This window comes from Myxine glutinosa, chromosome 1, assembly GCF_964187855.1.
Source record: "Myxine glutinosa chromosome 1, kmMyxGlut1.1, whole genome shotgun sequence".
Classification (NCBI taxonomy): domain Eukaryota; kingdom Metazoa; phylum Chordata; class Myxini; order Myxiniformes; family Myxinidae; genus Myxine; species Myxine glutinosa.
Genome location: NC_136261.1, coordinates 357,392,965 through 357,411,681, shown reverse-complemented (window position 1 = coordinate 357,411,681; position 18,717 = coordinate 357,392,965). Strand labels below are relative to the sequence as shown.

Genomic DNA, 18,717 nt, shown 5'->3' with positions numbered 1-18,717 from the left:
TACTTTTCACAGGTCATCGATGCTGCCGAAGCTGCTTCATGAGCAAGGGCTACACTGGGTGGTTTGCCATTGCCTTCCCAGCAGTATGAGGCAGGAATTTGTAATTTGGCCAGGGCGCCACCGATAGCTCGCCTACTCTTCACGGAGGACACCGTGGGATCTTTAACGTCCACCAACTAATGTCCGGAGACAGGATGCCCAGTTTAATGTCCATCCGAGGTACTTTTCATCATCCGAAGACACACATTGATAAATCGCCCTGCCTGTGAAACACCAAGATGGCAGTTTATAGCTGGGTCAGGATTCAAACGCAGGCTAGACAACGTAGAGGAGAGTGTGTGCACCTCTACGACATCCTGCAAGAAAGTACATCCACAATTCGGTCATCCACTTTACCTCGCAACTCTCCTGCTGCCTCCACCATCTCAACCCACAGCACCAGTAGTTGTTGTTGCATAGCCCCGGACAGTTCTCTCCAGCCCACGACAGGAAGACAACCAATCGATCTCCCAGGAACGATTCAGGATGGTGTACCCCCACCTTCACAAAGTCAGGGCCACGACAGAGTTAGAGAGAGAAAGAAAGAGACAAGAGGGAAAGGGCCGGACCATGGAGACCAATCAGCACTCTGACCATGACCGCGTTGCCCTGACGAATCCGGACAGCAGGGAAGAATGGGGAAGATTTGACCCTCGACTTGCGTTGGGAGTAACGACCACCGTGAAGAGACGTCCCCGATAATTGTCCACAACACCAGTTGGTCGTGCTGCTTTACCTTTCTTTAATTAACTTTTCTCCCAATTTCTCCAAATTTCTCCCATTAACAGTCAAATTCCCTCATCTTTTCAGATGAGGCTTTTCTCCAAAATTATATCATTGAAAGCTTTTCTCCAAAAAATTTTGTGGTGGGGGTGGAAGCACCAACAACTGTGATGGCTATGGTGGCTGGAGAATTTTCATTTTATTTCACACCGACATTTAAACACAGCAGGTTTCAAAAGTTCCAGTCTATAAAGTGAGAATTTAGTTTTCCAGGTACGGTTTGAAGAATTCTCGGAGGATCTCGGCCAGATCGTCATCGCCATAATCCCTCACGATGATGTTGCTTCCGTCGTGTGCCCCTCGGACCATGGCTGAGAGATCTGCACGACAAATGGTCATCCAGGATGCGAGGTTATTGCAAATATAGTATTGTCATTCACTCTTGACTTCTTTTTAGTCATAATTTCCTAGTACCCTGGTAAGTGGTGAAGTCACATTCCATGATGAGGAACATAAGAAACAGCACTTTTGGTGTTGAATCCTCAAACAAATTTACATTTTATCACCGACACTGGTACGTTGAGCCATTGCAAATAAATTAAGGAAAACATAATTCTGACCAGAGAAATAAAAATTAAATCAAATGACGTCATAGCGTCAAACTGTTTACAGATCTGGGAAGCACTCATCAAGGGCATTCATATGAGGTATTACTCGATATGGTACCTACGATTTCAAAATTTGACCTTGGGGTCAATAATTTTCGACCTCCAGCGCTAACCATGAAGGTCAAGGCCGATCGCCACCAAAAACTAATCAGCTGAGCGCCGGACCATATACTAGATTCCCATGAAGTTTGGAGACGATCCGATCAAAGTTACTCAAAAAATAAGGGTTTCGTCGACCTCCATGATTGACCGCAAAGTGACCTTGACCTTTGACCTTGACCTTCAAAATTTTGTGTGCTGAAGGGTATCTCTATAGGACTCTGATATGCGAAGTTACAGGAGTTTCCAATAATAACTGTGGTCTACAGAGTGATCTAAACGTGAAAAAAAATGATTAACCACAAACAATGAACATATGTCACCCACAGGGTGAACCGTATCTTGCCAAAATGTGAAAATTCCGTTTTTTCGTCATGACGTCATCAAATGACGTCATAGCGTCAAACTGTTTACAGATCTGGGAAGCACTCATCAAGGGCATTCATATGAGGTATTACTCGATATGGTACCTACGATTTCAAAATTTGACCTTGGGGTCAATAATTTTCGACCTCCAGCGCTAACCATGAAGGTCAAGGCCGATCGCCACCAAAAACTAATCAGCTGAGCGCCGGACCATATACTAGATTCCCATGAAGTTTGGAGACGATCCGATCAAAGTTACTCAAAAAATAAGGGTTTCGTCGACCTCCATGATTGACCGCAAAGTGACCTTGACCTTTGACCTTGACCTTCAAAATTTTGTGTGCTGAAGGGTATCTCTATAGGACTCTGATATGCGAAGTTACAGGAGTTTCCAATAATAACTGTGGTCTACAGAGTGATCTAAACGTGAAAAAAAATGATTAACCACAAACAAAAAAACAAAAAAAAAAAAACATATGTCACCCACAGGGTGAACCGTATCTTGCCCCTGCATCTGTCTATTTTACCTTTTGGTCAAAATTGAATGACCTTCAAAATGACCTTGAAGGTCAAGGCCGATCGACACCAAAAACTAATCAGCTGAGCGCCATACCACACCCTATATACCCACCAAGTTTGGAGATCATAAGATCAAAGTCACTCAAAAAATAAGGGTTTCGTTGACCTCCATGATTGACCGCAAAGTGACCTTGACCTTTGACCTTGACCTTAATAATTTCGTATGGTGAATAGTATGTCTTCATGACCAACGCACATGAAATATTGAAAGATTTTGATGAGAACTGAGGAAATAATTTTTTCATGAAAATTCCGTTTTTTCGTCATGACGTCATCAAATGACGTCATAGCGTCAAACTGTTTACAGATCTGGGAAGCACTCATCAAGGGCATTCATATGAGGTATTACTCGATATGGTACCTACGATTTCAAAATTTGACCTTGGGGTCAATAATTTTCGACCTCCAGCGCTAACCATGAAGGTCAAGGCCGATCGCCACCAAAAACTAATCAGCTGAGCGCCGGACCATATACTAGATTCCCATGAAGTTTGGAGACGATCCGATCAAAGTTACTCAAAAAATAAGGGTTTCGTTGACCTCCATGATTGACCGCAAAGTGACCTTGACCTTTGACCTTGACCTTCAACATTTTGTGTGCTGAAGGGTATCTCTATAGGACTCTGATATGCGAAGTTACAGGAGTTTCCAATAATAACTGTGGTCTACAGAGTGATCTAAACGTGAAAAAAAATGATTAACCACAAACAAAAAAACAAATAAACATATGTCACCCACAGGGTGAACCGTATCTTGCCAAGTGACCTTGACCTTTGACCTTGACCTTAATAATTTCGTATGGTGAATAGTATGTCTTCATGACCAACGCACATGAAATATTGAAAGATTTTGATGAGAACTGAGGAAATAATTTTTTCATGAAAATTCCGTTTTTTCGTCATGACGTCATCAAATGACGTCATAGCGTCAAACTGTTTACAGATCTGGGAAGCACTCATCAAGGGCATTCATATGAGGTATTACTCGATATGGTACCTACGATTTCAAAATTTGACCTTGGGGTCAATAATTTTCGACCTCCAGCGCTAACCATGAAGGTCAAGGCCGATCGCCACCAAAAACTAATCAGCTGAGCGCCGGACCATATACTAGATTCCCATGAAGTTTGGAGACGATCCGATCAAAGTTACTCAAAAAATAAGGGTTTCGTCGACCTCCATGATTGACCGCAAAGTGACCTTGACCTTTGACCTTGACCTTCAAAATTTTGTGTGCTGAAGGGTATCTCTATAGGACTCTGATATGCGAAGTTACAGGAGTTTCCAATAATAACTGTGGTCTACAGAGTGATCTAAACGTGAAAAAAAAAAGATTAACCACAAACAAACAGACAAACATACAAGCTGACTAATACATCTTGCAAAAACTTCGTTTTGGCAAGATAAAAAACAAACAAACAAACAAACATACAAGCTGACTAATACATCTTGCAAAAACTTCGTTTTGGCAAGATAACAAACAAACATACAAGCTGACTAATACATCTTGCAAAAACTTCGTTTTGGCAAGATAACAAACAAACATACAAGCTGACTAATACATCTTGCAAAAACTTCGTTTTGGCAAGATAATGAACAAATTATATTGGTTGGGAGTGGTGGGGGGTGGGCGAGAGATAGCACTGTGCATGCATGCACCAGATACGAGGGGTACACTTTGTTTTACTTTTGGTGGAAATTTGAGGAGTTGCTGGATAACATTTTGAACTAGAATGGTGCTCCGCAGAATGCATTTCTCCGCCGGGCTGAATGGTTTGCGTTTTGTATCCCACCGATAGGCCGGATCTGGCTTCGGGCCTGAACCAAAATCTTACCGCCTTATTCTTGTCACCGAACCAACTCGTCCACCAAGTTTTGTCATAACTCGTCCACAACTTTTTGAGATATGGTGCTATATATCGTTTTTGGCCCTATTTCTCAATGGTAAATAATCATTAAAAAAATTATCGTATCCGGATTTTCACCAAAATCAAATCACTTCATCCTTGTCACACACTCAACATGTCAAATAAATTTCGTCCGGATCAGTATATAACTTTTTGAGAGATCCTGCTCACAAACAAACAGAAAGACAGACAGACGAGGGTGAAAACATATTAACCTTCCGTCGATCTTCGGTGGCAGAAGTAACGAGACAGGGAAACACCCGCTCCCTCTAGGAGTATCCAGGCGGATCAGAGTCATTATTATTACTGTATTAATAATAGGTGGCCACAACCATCCTGAATCATGTTGTGGAATGTCGGCCGAGGCCCTGACTTTTTTTTTCCGACACCCTCACTTTTTCACCTTTATTCTCTTTTACATTTGTTTTCTCTGCAAGTGCTTGAGTGATTGACACCAAACTTTCAACATCGGAGGGGCACCTATGCAAGGAGAATATTTTTTCAAAATCACATGATGACATTGGATGAAAATGCGGCCGGCATTAGAAAGAGTCAGTTTTCTGTAGGCATGGGTTGCAGGGTGTTTCACGAGTCAGGGAATATACGCCCGACGCCGAGAGCATGTTGCTGTTATTACTTTCATTATTGGAAGTGGCCTTGGAAAGACGCCACGATGGCGTGTAATGACGCCCACACTGCTATGTATACACCATAGTACATATATCAGGAAATTCACGACTTCCACAGAGAGCTCATGTACATTTAGAAGCTGGTTTTGTTAGAAACCACTTGATGCATGTCTCCAAGTTGGTGTTTTGCAACAAAAGTAATAACACAACTGTACAACGTACGCAGGCCAGTCTCTGGTCGGAACAGGCAGAGGATGGGCTTCTTCATCGCAACTGCACGGCCGATCTCGTATCCTACACCCAAGGAGGGCTGGGTGACCTCGGCCACGACCACTGGATGGCACACGGTGCACAATCACACGCAAGCTCTAAACTATACAAGAAACTAGAACGGCACTCTTCGATGTCACAACATTGACCGATATGCCTCCGCCCACATTATTACATCATTATAATACTTTTACCAAGTTTGCTTTAAATCCCTTCAGCTGTTCTCAAGTTATCACATTTTTACCTGACATGACCTCTGACCTTTGACTTCTTGACCCCAATATTTAATCAGTTCATGTTTACATCATTATACATACCTGTACCAAGTTTTAATTTAAATCCCTTCAGCTGTTCACAAGTTATCACATTTTTACCTGACATGACCTCTGACCTTTGACTTCTTGACCCCAAAATTTAATCAGTTCATGTTTACATCATTATACATACCTGTACCAAGTTTTAATTTAAATCCCTTCAGCTGTTCACAAGTTATCACATTTTTACCTGACATGACCTCTGACCTTTGACCTCAGGACCCCAAAATCGAATCAGTTAATCTTTACATCATTATACATACCTGTACCAAGTTTGAATTAGATCACTTTCAGCCATTCTCAGTTATAGACCAATAACAGACTTTGACCTTTGACCTCTTGGCCCCAAATTAGAATCAGTTAATCTTTACATCATTATACATACCTGTCCAAAGTTTGAATTAGATCACTTCAGCCATTCTCAAGTTATAGACCTATTAGGACTTTGACCTTTGACCCCAAAACCTGATCAGTTAATCTTTACATGCTTTAAAAGACCTGGGAAACCATTTTTAAAATTGAGGAAGTCAAGACGGCCTCACCATCAGCTTCCTCCAGCCACTGCACGTCCCTGTCATGGATCTTTTTGTCTCCTAGAAGGGTCCCGATGGCTTCTGCGGAAGAAGAAAATCCTTTGAGCAAGTGACAGACATTGACATCATTAGAGCAATTTCATTCGTCATTTTGTTTCTTGGGTAATTCTTATGTTCTCACCGATTCTTTATGAGGTTCAGGTTCCTTTACGTAAGGTCGATTCAAAATCGAACGAGAGTGAAGTCGATTCCCCGTTTGACCCCTGTGACCTTAAAGGGTTCTAAAGTTGTCAGCATCTGGAAGTGCTGTAACATGCATGGATTGCACACAAATGGCCAATCTGAACCGCTTCCTTCGGACTCGGATGCGATTTTTCTATGATTTTCGGATGTACGTAAACGCACACAGATTTGCTTTATTTAATATAGTCGGATAGGATAAAGGGGGTAATAAGGTAAAAGGGGAAGAAAGCAAAAAGGATGGTTGGGGAGGATGGTGGTGGTGGGTGGTTCATGTGCAGCCACCTGCCTGCTGGTTGCATCATTTATCTGTGGGCGCGTCTGCTGCTGATGCAATGCCTCTCTATAACCAGTTATCTGGTACTCATTTTGCCACCTTGGAAGGATGGTTTCAGGCTGAGTCATCCCCACCTGGCGTTAATTCAACGGGATTCAAACTCAGGACCTTAGGATCCCAAGCCCATCACCCTAACCATTCGGCCAACACCAGGCGATGGGAGGATGGTGGGCGGGGTGTAGAAATGAGTGGGAGGAGATAAGAATGAAGGGGGCGGGGCATATGGTAATATGATTTTTTAAAAATTAGCAACAATATAATTAAGGATCTCTTATTTTGAAACGAATTAGAAGGAAAATATCTAAATATAATTATATTATTTGCAAGATTAAGCCAGCGTACCAACAAGTGAAACATGGCGATTTGAAATGAACTTCAGGCCATCATGACGCACGTTGGGCGGAGTTAACTTTATCGAAATGCAATTTGTTACATTTAAAAAGTAATAGCTTTGTATCTACTATGGATGAGTTGTGTGTGCGTGTGCGTGTCATACTTTTTGTGTCTATTAATTACATACGTCTATTAATTAATTACGTATTAAGTACTATTGACATGTACCTTTCAACTCTTACTCTTCGAGAATGGTGAGAGAGATACAGTGAGAGCACGTGTAACAAACCCGCTTCCTGCAACGACACGCTGCCCACCTCCGGGTTCAGCACGCGCCCGTGCGTGTTCAGGAGGCGCACGAGCTCCGTGTACTTAACGCGGTGCTGGCGACCCCCACGTATGCTGGCACAGAAGTAAACCACAGGAGCCATGCCTTCGACGGGAATAAAAGAAAAGATTTGGTTTCAACAAAATGTCTGAACTCCGCCTGTTTCTTTCACTTCTATCGGTTTACTTTGGCAAAGCGGACTCGTTTACTGCAAAAAATGTTTTACCTGAGAGTCTGCAAGAGCTCCGTGTGCTTCTTCTTGTTGTGGTTGTTGTTGTTGTTGTTGTCGTTGAGGTATTTTTGAAATCTGCACCCGTTGGTCGGGTCGCTGTCGGACACCACCCACATTCGTTGCTTGACTCCACCCACCATGGCCACTGAGCTCGATAATATGGAAGAACTACCGGCGGATGAGAGTGCGTTTGCTGATGAAGCCATGCGGCCGCCATATTGGGACTCCCCGCCGACCGAAAGTTCCAGAGTAAACAACGTGACCAAACCATCACAGATTAGCAGGTTTTTAAATAAACTGTGATTTAAAAAAAATTATATAGGGCTTTTCCATGTTGTGGGGAGTACCAAGAACATGTTTTTAAATAAACTTTTTATAGGGCTTTTTCATGTTGTGACTTTCAACATGGCGATCGATTAATTCAGTTTTTTTTCAGCAAACCAGTGATCCATGTAGTGAAATTATACTGAAGGTGAAGGTGAACCCGGGAGTGCTCGCTTATCCCACTAAAGGGGCGTCTATAAGACCCGGGACAACCGCGACGCAAGGCCACTCCTGCGACATTTACTGTGACATATAGTCCTGTAGTCTTGAATGGTATTGTAACGAATGTGGAAACGTTACAATGTGAACGTTACAAAAGTATGGTAACATCCTCGTAATGTAAATAATGGTCGCAGCCGTCCTAGTTAATTCCATGAAACTTACACGCAGGTCACGATATATCTTTTAAATAGTGTATTTCCTTATTCCATGTAGGCTAAATATGTGTTTCCCACTAGATTGACTTTGCATTGTATCGAACAAAATAAGCGTAGGCCATTCCAATTTCCCCAAAACCTCCCTTCCAATTGCCTTCCGCATTTTGGGCGGTTTTCTTCAACCACCATTGGCCACGAGGTAGGGTTGGGGAAGAAAGGCGTGTCTCCACCTCATCATAAGAGGGAAGGAGTGAACCAGCCCTAACAGCCAATCAACACCGCGGTGAGCGACCCGGTAGGCGTGCCCTCGGAGTCGGCGGCTTGATTTCGCTCGAGGTGATAAAAGCGACTGTAAGGGACTGCTTTAAGAGATGACCTTGGGAGATGAGCAAAGAGACTGCACCAAAAGGAGCGGTGAGATGCGAAACGCTCCAAGCCAAAGAGGAGAGGTACTCGGCAAGGAAACCAGCTTTGGAGAGACGCGCTGAAAGGAGGGAGACGGCTCCACCCCAAGAAGAGGAGCAGGTGTGCCGAACCAGCGCGTGACGTCTACCGCAGCGGATACACGACGGAGGGTTTCCCGCCAAAACCGCGAGGAATTGCGAGCTGCGGCCTCCCGACTTTGCCTCCCTATCAAGCAATCCATCTCAAGCCCTACCTGCCTGCATTATCCCATGTGTAAGTGTGAACGTCCTGTCCTGCTCGTTGTCTTGGGGCTAAGTAAAAATGAATAGTGTAAGTTAACGATTCGCTGTGTTACTGCTTCTTCCATCCATTGCTTGTGTGTGTATAATAAATCTGTTCTTCCTCCGTATTCTTCTTCTTCTTCTTTTTCATTCTCTTTCGGTCGCTTTAGAGATTTCCCGATTGAATATCTGTGGGGCGATCTGGTCAACGTCGGGTGAAATCGGGTTTTAATCGGGGAGTAACTGTTCGGACGCGGTTAAATACACCACCGCTCGGTCAATATAACATCTAAAGCCGCGTCTGTAACATTTGGTGTCGAGGAGTTGGATTCGGACCTGGGGCTAAATTTGTTAGGCCCAAATTTTGGAACACCAATTGTACTATTAGAGTAACAATTGGTGTCGAGGAGTGAAATCGGACCCGAAATCGGACCCGAAGCGCGCTTAACGCGCTCAAAATTACAAGCTGCCGAAATTTATTTTGTTTTATAAAGCAAAACCCGAATTTTGAGATCGCGCCATGGACAATCAAGGCGATCGGATGTCGGTGGGAGAGATAGACAGGGTGGAATCGACCCAGGACCTCGGGGAAATGTAAGTGGGGAAAATGGTGGAGGAGAGTAAAGAAGGTGTGGTTGAGGGGGTATCAGGCGCGCAAAATGGCGCTCTCGCGCACGTGGTTACAGCGGCACCAAATTTTGCCGCGCCCTTTGTACCAACGGTGGAAGACATGCAATTAATTATGGCTGAAATGGAGGCCCTTTTGGACAGGAACAGGGAGCGATTGTTAAACCAAATGGAAGCTGACGGTGAGCGATTGTTAAACCAAATTGAAGCAATAACCAACAGAATGGATGACCGCATGCAAAAATGTGGGGAGACCATGGATCGCATGGTGGGCGAAAGGGTCCCAGGGGTGCACGAGGAGGTAAAGCGGGTCGAAAAGCGCTGGTTGAGCGAAGCGGAGGAAAGCGCGGGTACAATGACGGGGGTAGAAATCGCGACACGGGGTTTGGAAAAGCAGGCGACCGATGAGGTAAACGGAATTTTATTAAAGCCAGCGGTCGTCGAGGTGAGTAAAGAAAAAGCGGAAGTGGGAATTAAAATTGAAGAGATGACGGAGGTAGCCCGGGAATTGCAGGGAGAAATGGAATATGTGCAAAGTCCCTGCTCACATCACGATGCTGTGCTTAACCCGAATGGAAGTTTGCAGGTTTTGGTGCAGGGAGGAAGAAGAACCCCGAAGGTGAGACGTGCTGTATATTGTGCGGGTAGATTTTGTAAAAGGATGTTTAGCGACAAAAGAATTGTCGCGCGCTTGGGATCGAGGAAGCATCCGGGCGTTGGTGAAGGGTCCCGTGTGAGTGGAAATGGCACGCGTGGGAGGAAAAAGTGTGCGTCGGCGAGTGGGTGTGTTATAAAGTGTGGGAGTGAAACCGAGTGCGAGCGAGAATGCACGTCGGGGTGTACGGAGTGTGACACGAATAGTGAGTTGGTGATGGCGCAGGTGCGAGAGGGCACATCGGAGCGCGAGTGTGAAACCGAGTGCGAGCGAGAATGCACGTCGGGGTGTACGGAGAGTGACACGAATAGTGAGTTGGTGATGGCGCAGGTGCGAGAGGGCACATCGGAGCGCGAGTGTGAAACCGAGTGCGAGCGAGAATGCACGTCGGGGTGTACGGAGTGTGACACGAATAGTGAGTTGGTGATGGCGCAGGTGCGAGAGGGCACATCGGAGCGCGAGTGTGAAACCGAGTGCGAGCGAGAATGCACGTCGGGGTGTACGGAGTGTGACACGAATAGTGAGTTGGTGATGGCGCAGGTGCGAGAGGGCACATCGGAGCGCGAGTGTGAAACCGAGTGCGAGCGAGAATGCACGTCGGGGTGTACGAAGTGTGACACGGAGAGTAAGGTGGTGGTGGAACGTGTGCGAGGAAGCACACCTGAGTTGGTCATGGCGCGGGTGTGGGAGAGCCCATGTGATCGCGTTAGTGGGTGGATGCAAGAGTGCACGCCCATGGTGAGTGTTACGGAGGACGTAACGGAGGAGAGGTGTGGACCAAAGTGTGCACGAGAGGTGTGGTGTGTAACAGGGAGAGCGTTGGTGGAATGTACGGACGGCGTTGGAACGCCAGGTTTTGTGAGGGTGAAAGGGGTAGCGTATGCTTGTGAGCATGCAAGTAAAGCATCAACGGTAATCGGGGTAGTGGTTAGGGCGACGGATAGCCGATGCGAGCACTCGGGGCACGGTGTGATTTGTTGGATGCAGGGCCCGGCGCGGATCGATGCTGCGTCGCTTCTCTTCAAAGCGTCGTTGCCGTTTCGGGCTTGGCCCCGCCCCGCACGGTCGAGTCCGGGCTTTGTCGGGCGAGGCGACCGGTCCGGTTCAAGGGCGAGTGGGAGGAGGCGGAACGGTGCCCCCTCGTGGGGACGGGGTTCCGACCGGGGGAGATTGAGCCATCGGGCCCGGGACCGCAAGGTGCCGCGCCGAGATGGTGCGTGGAGCCTCGGTCCAACCAAACCACCTCCCTTGAACCGAAAGCCGGACGGATTCAACCTGCAGGCAACCAAACCACCCGAATTCATTGCTCGGCTTTACGAAGCCGAGTTTAATGATGTCATGACGCACCGAGGCTAGGATATAGCGGACTGTGATGATGGTGATCGTGATAGTAATAGTGATTTAAAACGAAATTTAGAAAAGTGAGTAGAATTGGCAGTAAATGGAAAATTTTTGAATTGGTTGGAATCTGGACGAACAAAATTGATAGTGAGAGACCCCCGATGTGGAGGGATGGCAAATCCACCATCCCTCACAGGTGGGGCAAATGCGCAATAGTTTATGGGGTGGCTATGACAACCGAGCCAGGGAGGGCTTGGATAATTGTAGGGATCTAGCGAAGATGACATTAGGTAACGTTAAGTTTAGTTAGTGACTGATACCTGTAGTGGGGACGCAGGTAGATTAGTGTGGATTATAATGACGTGGGAGCGCAATAGTTTAAAGGGACGACTGGGAAGCGCAAGTTTCAGAGGGGAGTAGTTAGCTGAGATGATGCCGTGTGTGTGAGGATTGAACAGGTGAGAATGGAACAGGTGTGATTGCACAGGTGTGCAACTGAACAGGTGTGTGGAGCAGTGTATGAGGGAGTAGTGGTGATTGCGTGTTGTGTTGACCAAATGGTCCAGGAAGAAAGGAGGGTGCAGGTGGCACCAGGTGTGAGGGCACAGGTGTGCAACAACAGGTGTATGTGGCTGTGTGGAATAAATGGTAGTGTGGAATATCTGGAGTAGTGGAATGGATGGTCATGGAGTGAGAATGGTGGAAATTGTGGAGTGGAGTGGATGGTGCGAAGGTGTGAATGGGGGAAGAGTGGACCCCCATCACGGATACCCGGGGCGGGTAGTGTAAGTGTTAGGTAGAGGGTACAGGTAAATTGTGGTTGGATATTGGCATCTGTGGTGCGGGTGACAGAATGGTATGTGGATGGGTGCATTAGTGTTGTGGAAATGGCTGGGCGTGTAGCCTGTTAGTGTGTGTAGTTGGTTTGGGCACTCCACCACTGTGAGGATGTCGGCCAGGTGAGGCCGCAGGTGGGCTCTGGGAGCCGGTAGTAGTTGTTGTGGATGGGGCCCGAGGATCCGGAGGACGGACCCGGGTAGCCCAGTGCCAGAGGGCACCATGGGGTGACAGAGCCAGGAGAGGGGCTGTCCCCAGTTAGTTAGGTTAGGGTGAGGAGCTAGGTAAGCTCGGGTGGCAACTACAGTGGTGGAGGTGTGCAGGTGGGTAGACCTGTTGGGAGAGCTAGACGTCGCAGCCCAGAAATTGTGCGAGAGCACCGGGAGATGAATCGGGGGAGTGAGACCCCAAATTGAGAGGCACCACAGTTTGGTCAATGGGAATTGGTTTTTAGAACCCATAGTGTAAGTTGGCCAATGGATTGGCAGGGAGAGACCCCGGGTAGTGTAAAGTGTGTTAAAGTCATTTAGAGGATAGTTAGGATGAAGGATCTCCTCGCACCATCTGCATCCACTCACCTGAGGTGACAGGTACTCCACACCATGCCATGTTTTGATTATTTTTTATGATGCAAATGTTTGGATTGTGAGACGCATCATGACGTGGGTGTGACATTGTGCGTAATTCCATCTCTCCCTCCTTATGAGGATTGATGATGAATTGGTGATGGCACATTTTGAAGTAGAGGGATTGTGGTGACGAATTTGGTATAGGGGAAATATGGGGAAGACGTGACAGTAGTGACGAATTGGTAATGTGTAGATTTTGTACATATGGGGTAAGGGCAAGGGCAAGGGTAGGGTAGGTGACCGGGGGGTGACGTACGGTAGGGACGAGCTTTCTCTATTCGCCCTCCGTACGCAATTCGCCTTGCATTGCCTTATTGACGTGTACCCTTGTGACCTTACCCCTCGCTCAATTGTCTTTCTTTTGTCTCCCACATGACCTGTGCGCCATTGGGTGCCGAGGGGAGCGTGCGTGAGGTGGCCATTGTGCGCCCGAGATTCCCAGAACCAGCATGCATTGCGTTGATGTACCACTTTATGGACCGCTGTTCTGCGGCCAAGTACCACTTGATGGACCCCAGGTTCTGGGGCAGGGCACCTCTGTTGGAGACCGGCCATAGTGGCCAGGGAATCTTGCTTGCGGACCTCGGTAAGGTGGCACCTATGCCAAACAGGTGGACCACCCTTAGTTGGCCCCTGAGGCCCTAAATAAAAATGGACACAAGTTGTGCTTTTTATTATTTCCAACTAGGCCGCATGAAGCCAGAAGACGTCGGGAAGAACATCGGCCCAGCAGAGAAAGAGAAGACCACCACCAGTTGTTTTGTTGTGTTTATTATGAACCATGGTGACTGCGCACCGGGTGGTGCTTTTGGTGCTTTTGGGTGCTTTGGTGGTATTGGTACTGGTGCATCGATGCAATGCGTGCTGTCTCCTCCCTCCCAACAGGAATTTCTTTTTCTTGTTCCCTAAAAAAAAACAAAAAAAACACAGGTCCTGGGTTGCGTTGTAAATAAGAAATCACGTCATTGTAAATAATGCTCCCCACCGTAAATGTATAGTTTGAGAATAATTCCGTAATTCGGTTAGCTGTGGGCTTGAGTCTGTTAGACAGGGTGCAATGCAATAGGGGGACATACTTATTTGTGTTTTAAGATTGTCACACTCAGGGTCAGGTTAATTGTAGAGGGAATTACACCTACGTGTCACACTAAGTTAAAGTTTAATAGGCCCGAGGACGGGCCTGAAGAAAGGAGGGTGCAGTGTAACGAATGTGGAAACGTTACAATGTGAACGTTACAAAAGTATGGTAACATCCTCGTAATGTAAATAATGGTCGCAGCCGTCCTAGTTAATTCCATGAAACTTACACGCAGGTCACGATATATCTTTTAAATAGTGTATTTCCTTATTCCATGTAGGCTAAATATGTGTTTCCCACTAGATTGACTTTGCATTGTATCGAACAAAATAAGCGTAGGCCCTTCCAATTTCCCCAAAACCTCCCTTCCAATTGCCTTCCGCATTTTGGGCGGTTTTCTTCAACCACCATTGGCCACGAGGTAGGGTTGGGGAAGAAAGGTGTGTCTCCACCTCGTCATAAGAGGGAAGGAGTGAACCAGCCCTAACAGCCAATCAACACCGCGGTGAGCGACCCGGTAGGCGTGCCCTCGGAGTCGGCGGCTTGATTTCGCTCGAGGTGATAAAAGCGACTGTAAGGGACTGCTTTAAGAGATGACCCTGGGAGATGAGCAAAGAGGCTGCACCAAAAGGAGCGGTGAGATGCGAAACGCTCCAAGCCAAAGAGGAGAGGTACTCGGCAAGGAAACCAGCTTTGGAGAGACGCGCTGAAAGGAGGGAGACGGCTCCACCCCAAGAAGAGGAGCAGGTGTGCCGAACCAGCGCGTGACGTCTACCGCAGCGGATACACGACGGAGGGTTTCCCGCCAAAACCGCGAGGAATTGCGAGCTGCGGCCTCCCGACTTTGCCTCCCTATCAAGCAATCCACCTCAAGCCCTACCTGCCTGCATTATCCCCTGTGTAAGTGTGAACGTCCTGTCCTGCTCGTTGTCTTGGGGCTAAGTAAAAATGAATAGTGTAAGTTAACGATTCGCTGTGTTACTGCTTCTTCCATCCATTGCTTGTGTGTGTATAATAAATCTGTTCTTCCTCCGTATTCTTCTTCTTCTTCTTTTTCATTCTCTTTCGGTCGCTTTAGAGATTTCCCGATTGAATATCTGTGGGGCGATCTGGTCAACGTCGGGTGAAATCGGGTTTTAATCGGGGAGTAACTGTTCGGACGCGGTTAAATACACCACCGCTCGGTCAATATAACATCTAAAGCCGCGTCTGTAACAGTATGTACGCACCTATATGCTGGACTTGCTTGCTTTGCCTATTGTTATCGGTCTTTCCCATGTAATACCCCGATTCTGATGTCTATTGCATGAATGTATTTTACAGGATGTTACCACAGATCTAAATGATATTAAACCTACCTACGGGACAAGTCGTGTGTATGGATGATTTTCACGACAATCCAGTTATATTTAGATCATTGTATGGCACCCAGAAGAAATGGTATGGCCGCCATCTTGGTTTTCTGGTGGGCCTAAGACATCAGACCTGTAGGGGAGGCCTCTGCTGATTATACACTGCCTGGGTTTGTTGCGTGAGATTTCCATTGGCTGTTACAATGAGGGACCCAGAAAACCTAATCAATGTTGAATAAAAATTAATAGTAAGGTTTAATCAAGCCCGTTAGTACGCACGGTATGCGCCTCTAAAAAAAAGAGCGTTATGTTATTTTTAACGGCCCCCCATTGGGGTGAAACAATGTTTCTGGATGGAGTTTTAATGATTGAATGAATCCAATGAATGTTCCATGAACGATGAATGGAATTCTGGTCTCTCCTCATGGAGGCGTGGGTTCGTATCCCGCTTCTGACACCATGCAAGATAAGTGCGTGCTCTCGTGAGATGTCACACGATCCCGTCGTGCGGTCATTCCTGTTGAAAGACATTTGATGCTCCGTCAAATTCGGGGGCTGTTTCTTTGGAAGAAGTTACGAAGGCATCGTTTGAGGTCACCTGGAAAATTGCACGATGCAACCAGCCTCAATATTGGTGAAGATCTTGTTCATCCAGCTGCTCTTACAATGGGCAGGACTGTCTGTGTTGATGAGATTGCCAAGAAGCTTGAATTGGTCCAACTTTCTAACAACATCATCAAACGACGAATTGACAGAATGTCACAAGATATTCTCAAACGAGTTGTTCATGGACTGAAACAGGCAGGAAGACTTGTGAATCACATTGATGAATCTGTGGATATCGAGGACAACCCTCAGCTCATAGTGTTTGTACGGTACAAAACAGATGACGACATTTTTGAATAATTTCTGTTTTGTGAGCCACTTAGCACCACCCCAACTGGTCAAGACATTCTTGAAATGGTCAGTATTTTTTTTTTCAAGCAGCAAAACTTTCACTGGATGGATTTCTCTGCTGCTTGTACTGATCGAGCTCCAGTCATGATGGGCAGTCGGATGTTGTACGTGAGTAAAAGAGGTCAACCCTGAAGTCGTCTTCATTCTTTGCTTCTTGCATCGAGATAACTTGGCGACACAAGAGATTCAACCAAAATCCAAAAGACCCTGAGGATCCAAAAGACCCAAACAACCCCGAGGACCCGCTGACCCAGAGGACCCAAAAGACCCCCAAGGATTCAGAAGAGCCCCAAGGACTCTGACGACCCAAAATACCCCAAAGACCCAAAATACCCCAAAGATCCAAAAGACTGAAAAGACATTGAAGACCCAAAATATCCCAAAGAAATACCCCGAAGACCCAAAAGACCCAAATGACCCCGAGGATACAAAATACCCAGAAGATTTTACAGAAGTTTTACAAAACTTCGCTCTAAAAGACATTATCCAAATTGTGAACTTCATCAAGGCGAGGGCAATCAATTCTCGAGTGTTCCGTGTTATGTGCGAATAAATGGGATGGGAGCACTCGAGCACTCAGGAGTCCACTGGCTTTCTCATAGGAAAAAAGCCTTTGCCTGTTATGTTGCTCTCAGAGACAAAAATCACTCATTGGCTGACCGCTTCAATAATTATTGAAGCTGTTCTGTCACTGTCAAGTCAAGACAGTCACTGCCACTGTCAAGAAGTTCTGTCACTAATTATAATTAGTCTGCCTGGCAAAGCTGTATTCCTCAAATTACATTTTCCAGAACTTGAACAATGAAATGCAGGGGCGAAATTGGACCATTGTTGATAATGGCAAAAAGATCTCTTCATTCTAAAATCAATTGGAAAGACGCTCGGGAGAGAGCATACCTCCGCCAGGCTGAACAGTTTTGTATCCCACTGATAGGCCGGATCTGCATCCGAGCTCCAAAAACGAATTGGCTTGTTCTTGTCGCCCAAACAGCTCATCCACCAAGTTTAGTCTGAATCCGTCCATTACTTTTTGCAATATCTTGCTCACAGAAAGGCAGACAAACAGGGGTGAAACCACAACTTCCATTCACCTTTCGTGGGAAGATATGTCAAAGGGAAAATTTGCAGCATTTCCTGGGCTGAATGAATTTCTTGAAGACGCTGCAGAGGTATCTATCAAAGACCTGGTTGAGATTTTCCAACAACACTTAGCCAGACTTCAAACGGTGATGGATCGATACTTGACACAAAATGGCGATCTTTAGTTGGATGAGAAATCCATTTGAGTTGGACGCCCAAGAAGTTGGGAATTGTGTTGATGGATTCCAGAAAGAACTCTTTAATCTCCAAGGAAAAAAAAAAGTGCCGCGAGGGAAATTTGCTCAAGTTCTTGGTCACAGTTCTGGGAGCAGCAGCGAGCTAAACCTGTTCTGTCTTGTGAGGCAGAAAAAGCTCTGCTTCCGTGACCAACTACAAATCTTTGTGAAGCAAGATTTTCTTGTCTGGTTGTAGGAGGGATTTGGTTGGGGTTAACAAGGGTAGAAACAATCATGGATTTGAATTGGGGACAATCTGAGATGGTGGTGAACCAGTGACTTGAAGACCTGGAGGGAAGAACAAGATTGAAGTCTCTATGTCTCTCCTACTCCTACTCTCTCTCCACTATGTCTCTCCAAAAAGACTGTCTGGACAACCCTCCCATCTACTTTCACAACAATCCTCTCCAAGAAGTTCTGTCACTCAAGCTCTTGGGTCTCACTATCTGCCATGATCTTTCCTGGGAAAACCACATTTCCAAGCTTTTTTTTTTTTTTTTTGTATACATAATCGAGGCTCGTGAAAGAGCTAACATTTATCACACAAACAAATCATACAGACAAACAAACAAAGTGTATAAAAAGGGGAGCGGTAGACAAGATGGGGAGAGAAGGGGAAGCACATAAACACAACATTTATGAGGGACATCGGGAATGTGTGGGAGGGAGAGGGCTTGGGGGGAGGCGGCGTGGGAAGGGGGGGGGGGGGTGGGGGGTGGGAGAAGTATAAACACAAGGACACCAAGGACTTCCAGGAAAGAAGTTGGTATTTCAAAAAAGAGGATTTGGGGTGAAATTAGCGGGGGTAGAACAGATCAAGGTTTTGGATGGGGGAAGATAAGAGATGGTGGTGAACAGCTGTTTTAAAGACCTGGAGGGAGGAGTGGGATTGAAGGGAGTGGGGGAGTTTGTTCCAGAAGTGGGAGAAAAGAGGAATTAAAG

General features: G+C 46.2%; 1 protein-coding gene across 2 annotated transcripts; it reads right to left on the bottom strand.

Moving 5' to 3' along the window:
- Window positions 1-944: 944 nt before the first annotated feature.
- LOC137413824 (5-hydroxymethyl-dUMP N-hydrolase) lies at window positions 945-7,971 on the bottom strand. 2 transcript variants are annotated; one of them, XM_068099263.2, is made up of 5 exons: window positions 7,591-7,971; window positions 7,326-7,469; window positions 6,136-6,207; window positions 5,141-5,342; window positions 945-1,142 (listed from the first exon to the last, which is right to left on the bottom strand). In XM_068099263.2, exons 1-4 carry the CDS (start codon window positions 7,865-7,867, stop codon window positions 5,143-5,145), a joined length of 693 nt encoding a protein of 230 aa, XP_067955364.2. In that variant the 5' UTR covers window positions 7,868-7,971; the 3' UTR covers window positions 945-1,142; window positions 5,141-5,142. The 2 variants fall into 2 exon arrangements, with proteins under 2 accessions (XP_067955364.2, XP_067955361.2); XM_068099260.2 differs by having other exon boundaries at window positions 5,232-5,342; window positions 7,591-7,909.
- Between the last annotated feature and the right edge of the window lie 10,746 nt (window positions 7,972-18,717).

Bases quoted from the DNA above. Each gene is read 5' to 3' on its own strand.
- LOC137413824 (XM_068099260.2), bottom strand. From the start codon at position 7,867: ATGGTTTGGTCACGTTGTTTACTCTGGAACTTTCGGTCGGCGGGGAGT. The intron at 5,343-6,135 runs GTGAGGCCGTCT...TGTGCCATCCAG, and splicing joins GTGGCTGGAGGAAGCTGATG to TGGTCGTGGCCGAGGTCACC. The intron at 1,143-5,231 runs GTACGTTGTACA...TTTGTCGTGCAG, and splicing joins CCGACCAGAGACTGGCCTGC to ATCTCTCAGCCATGGTCCGA.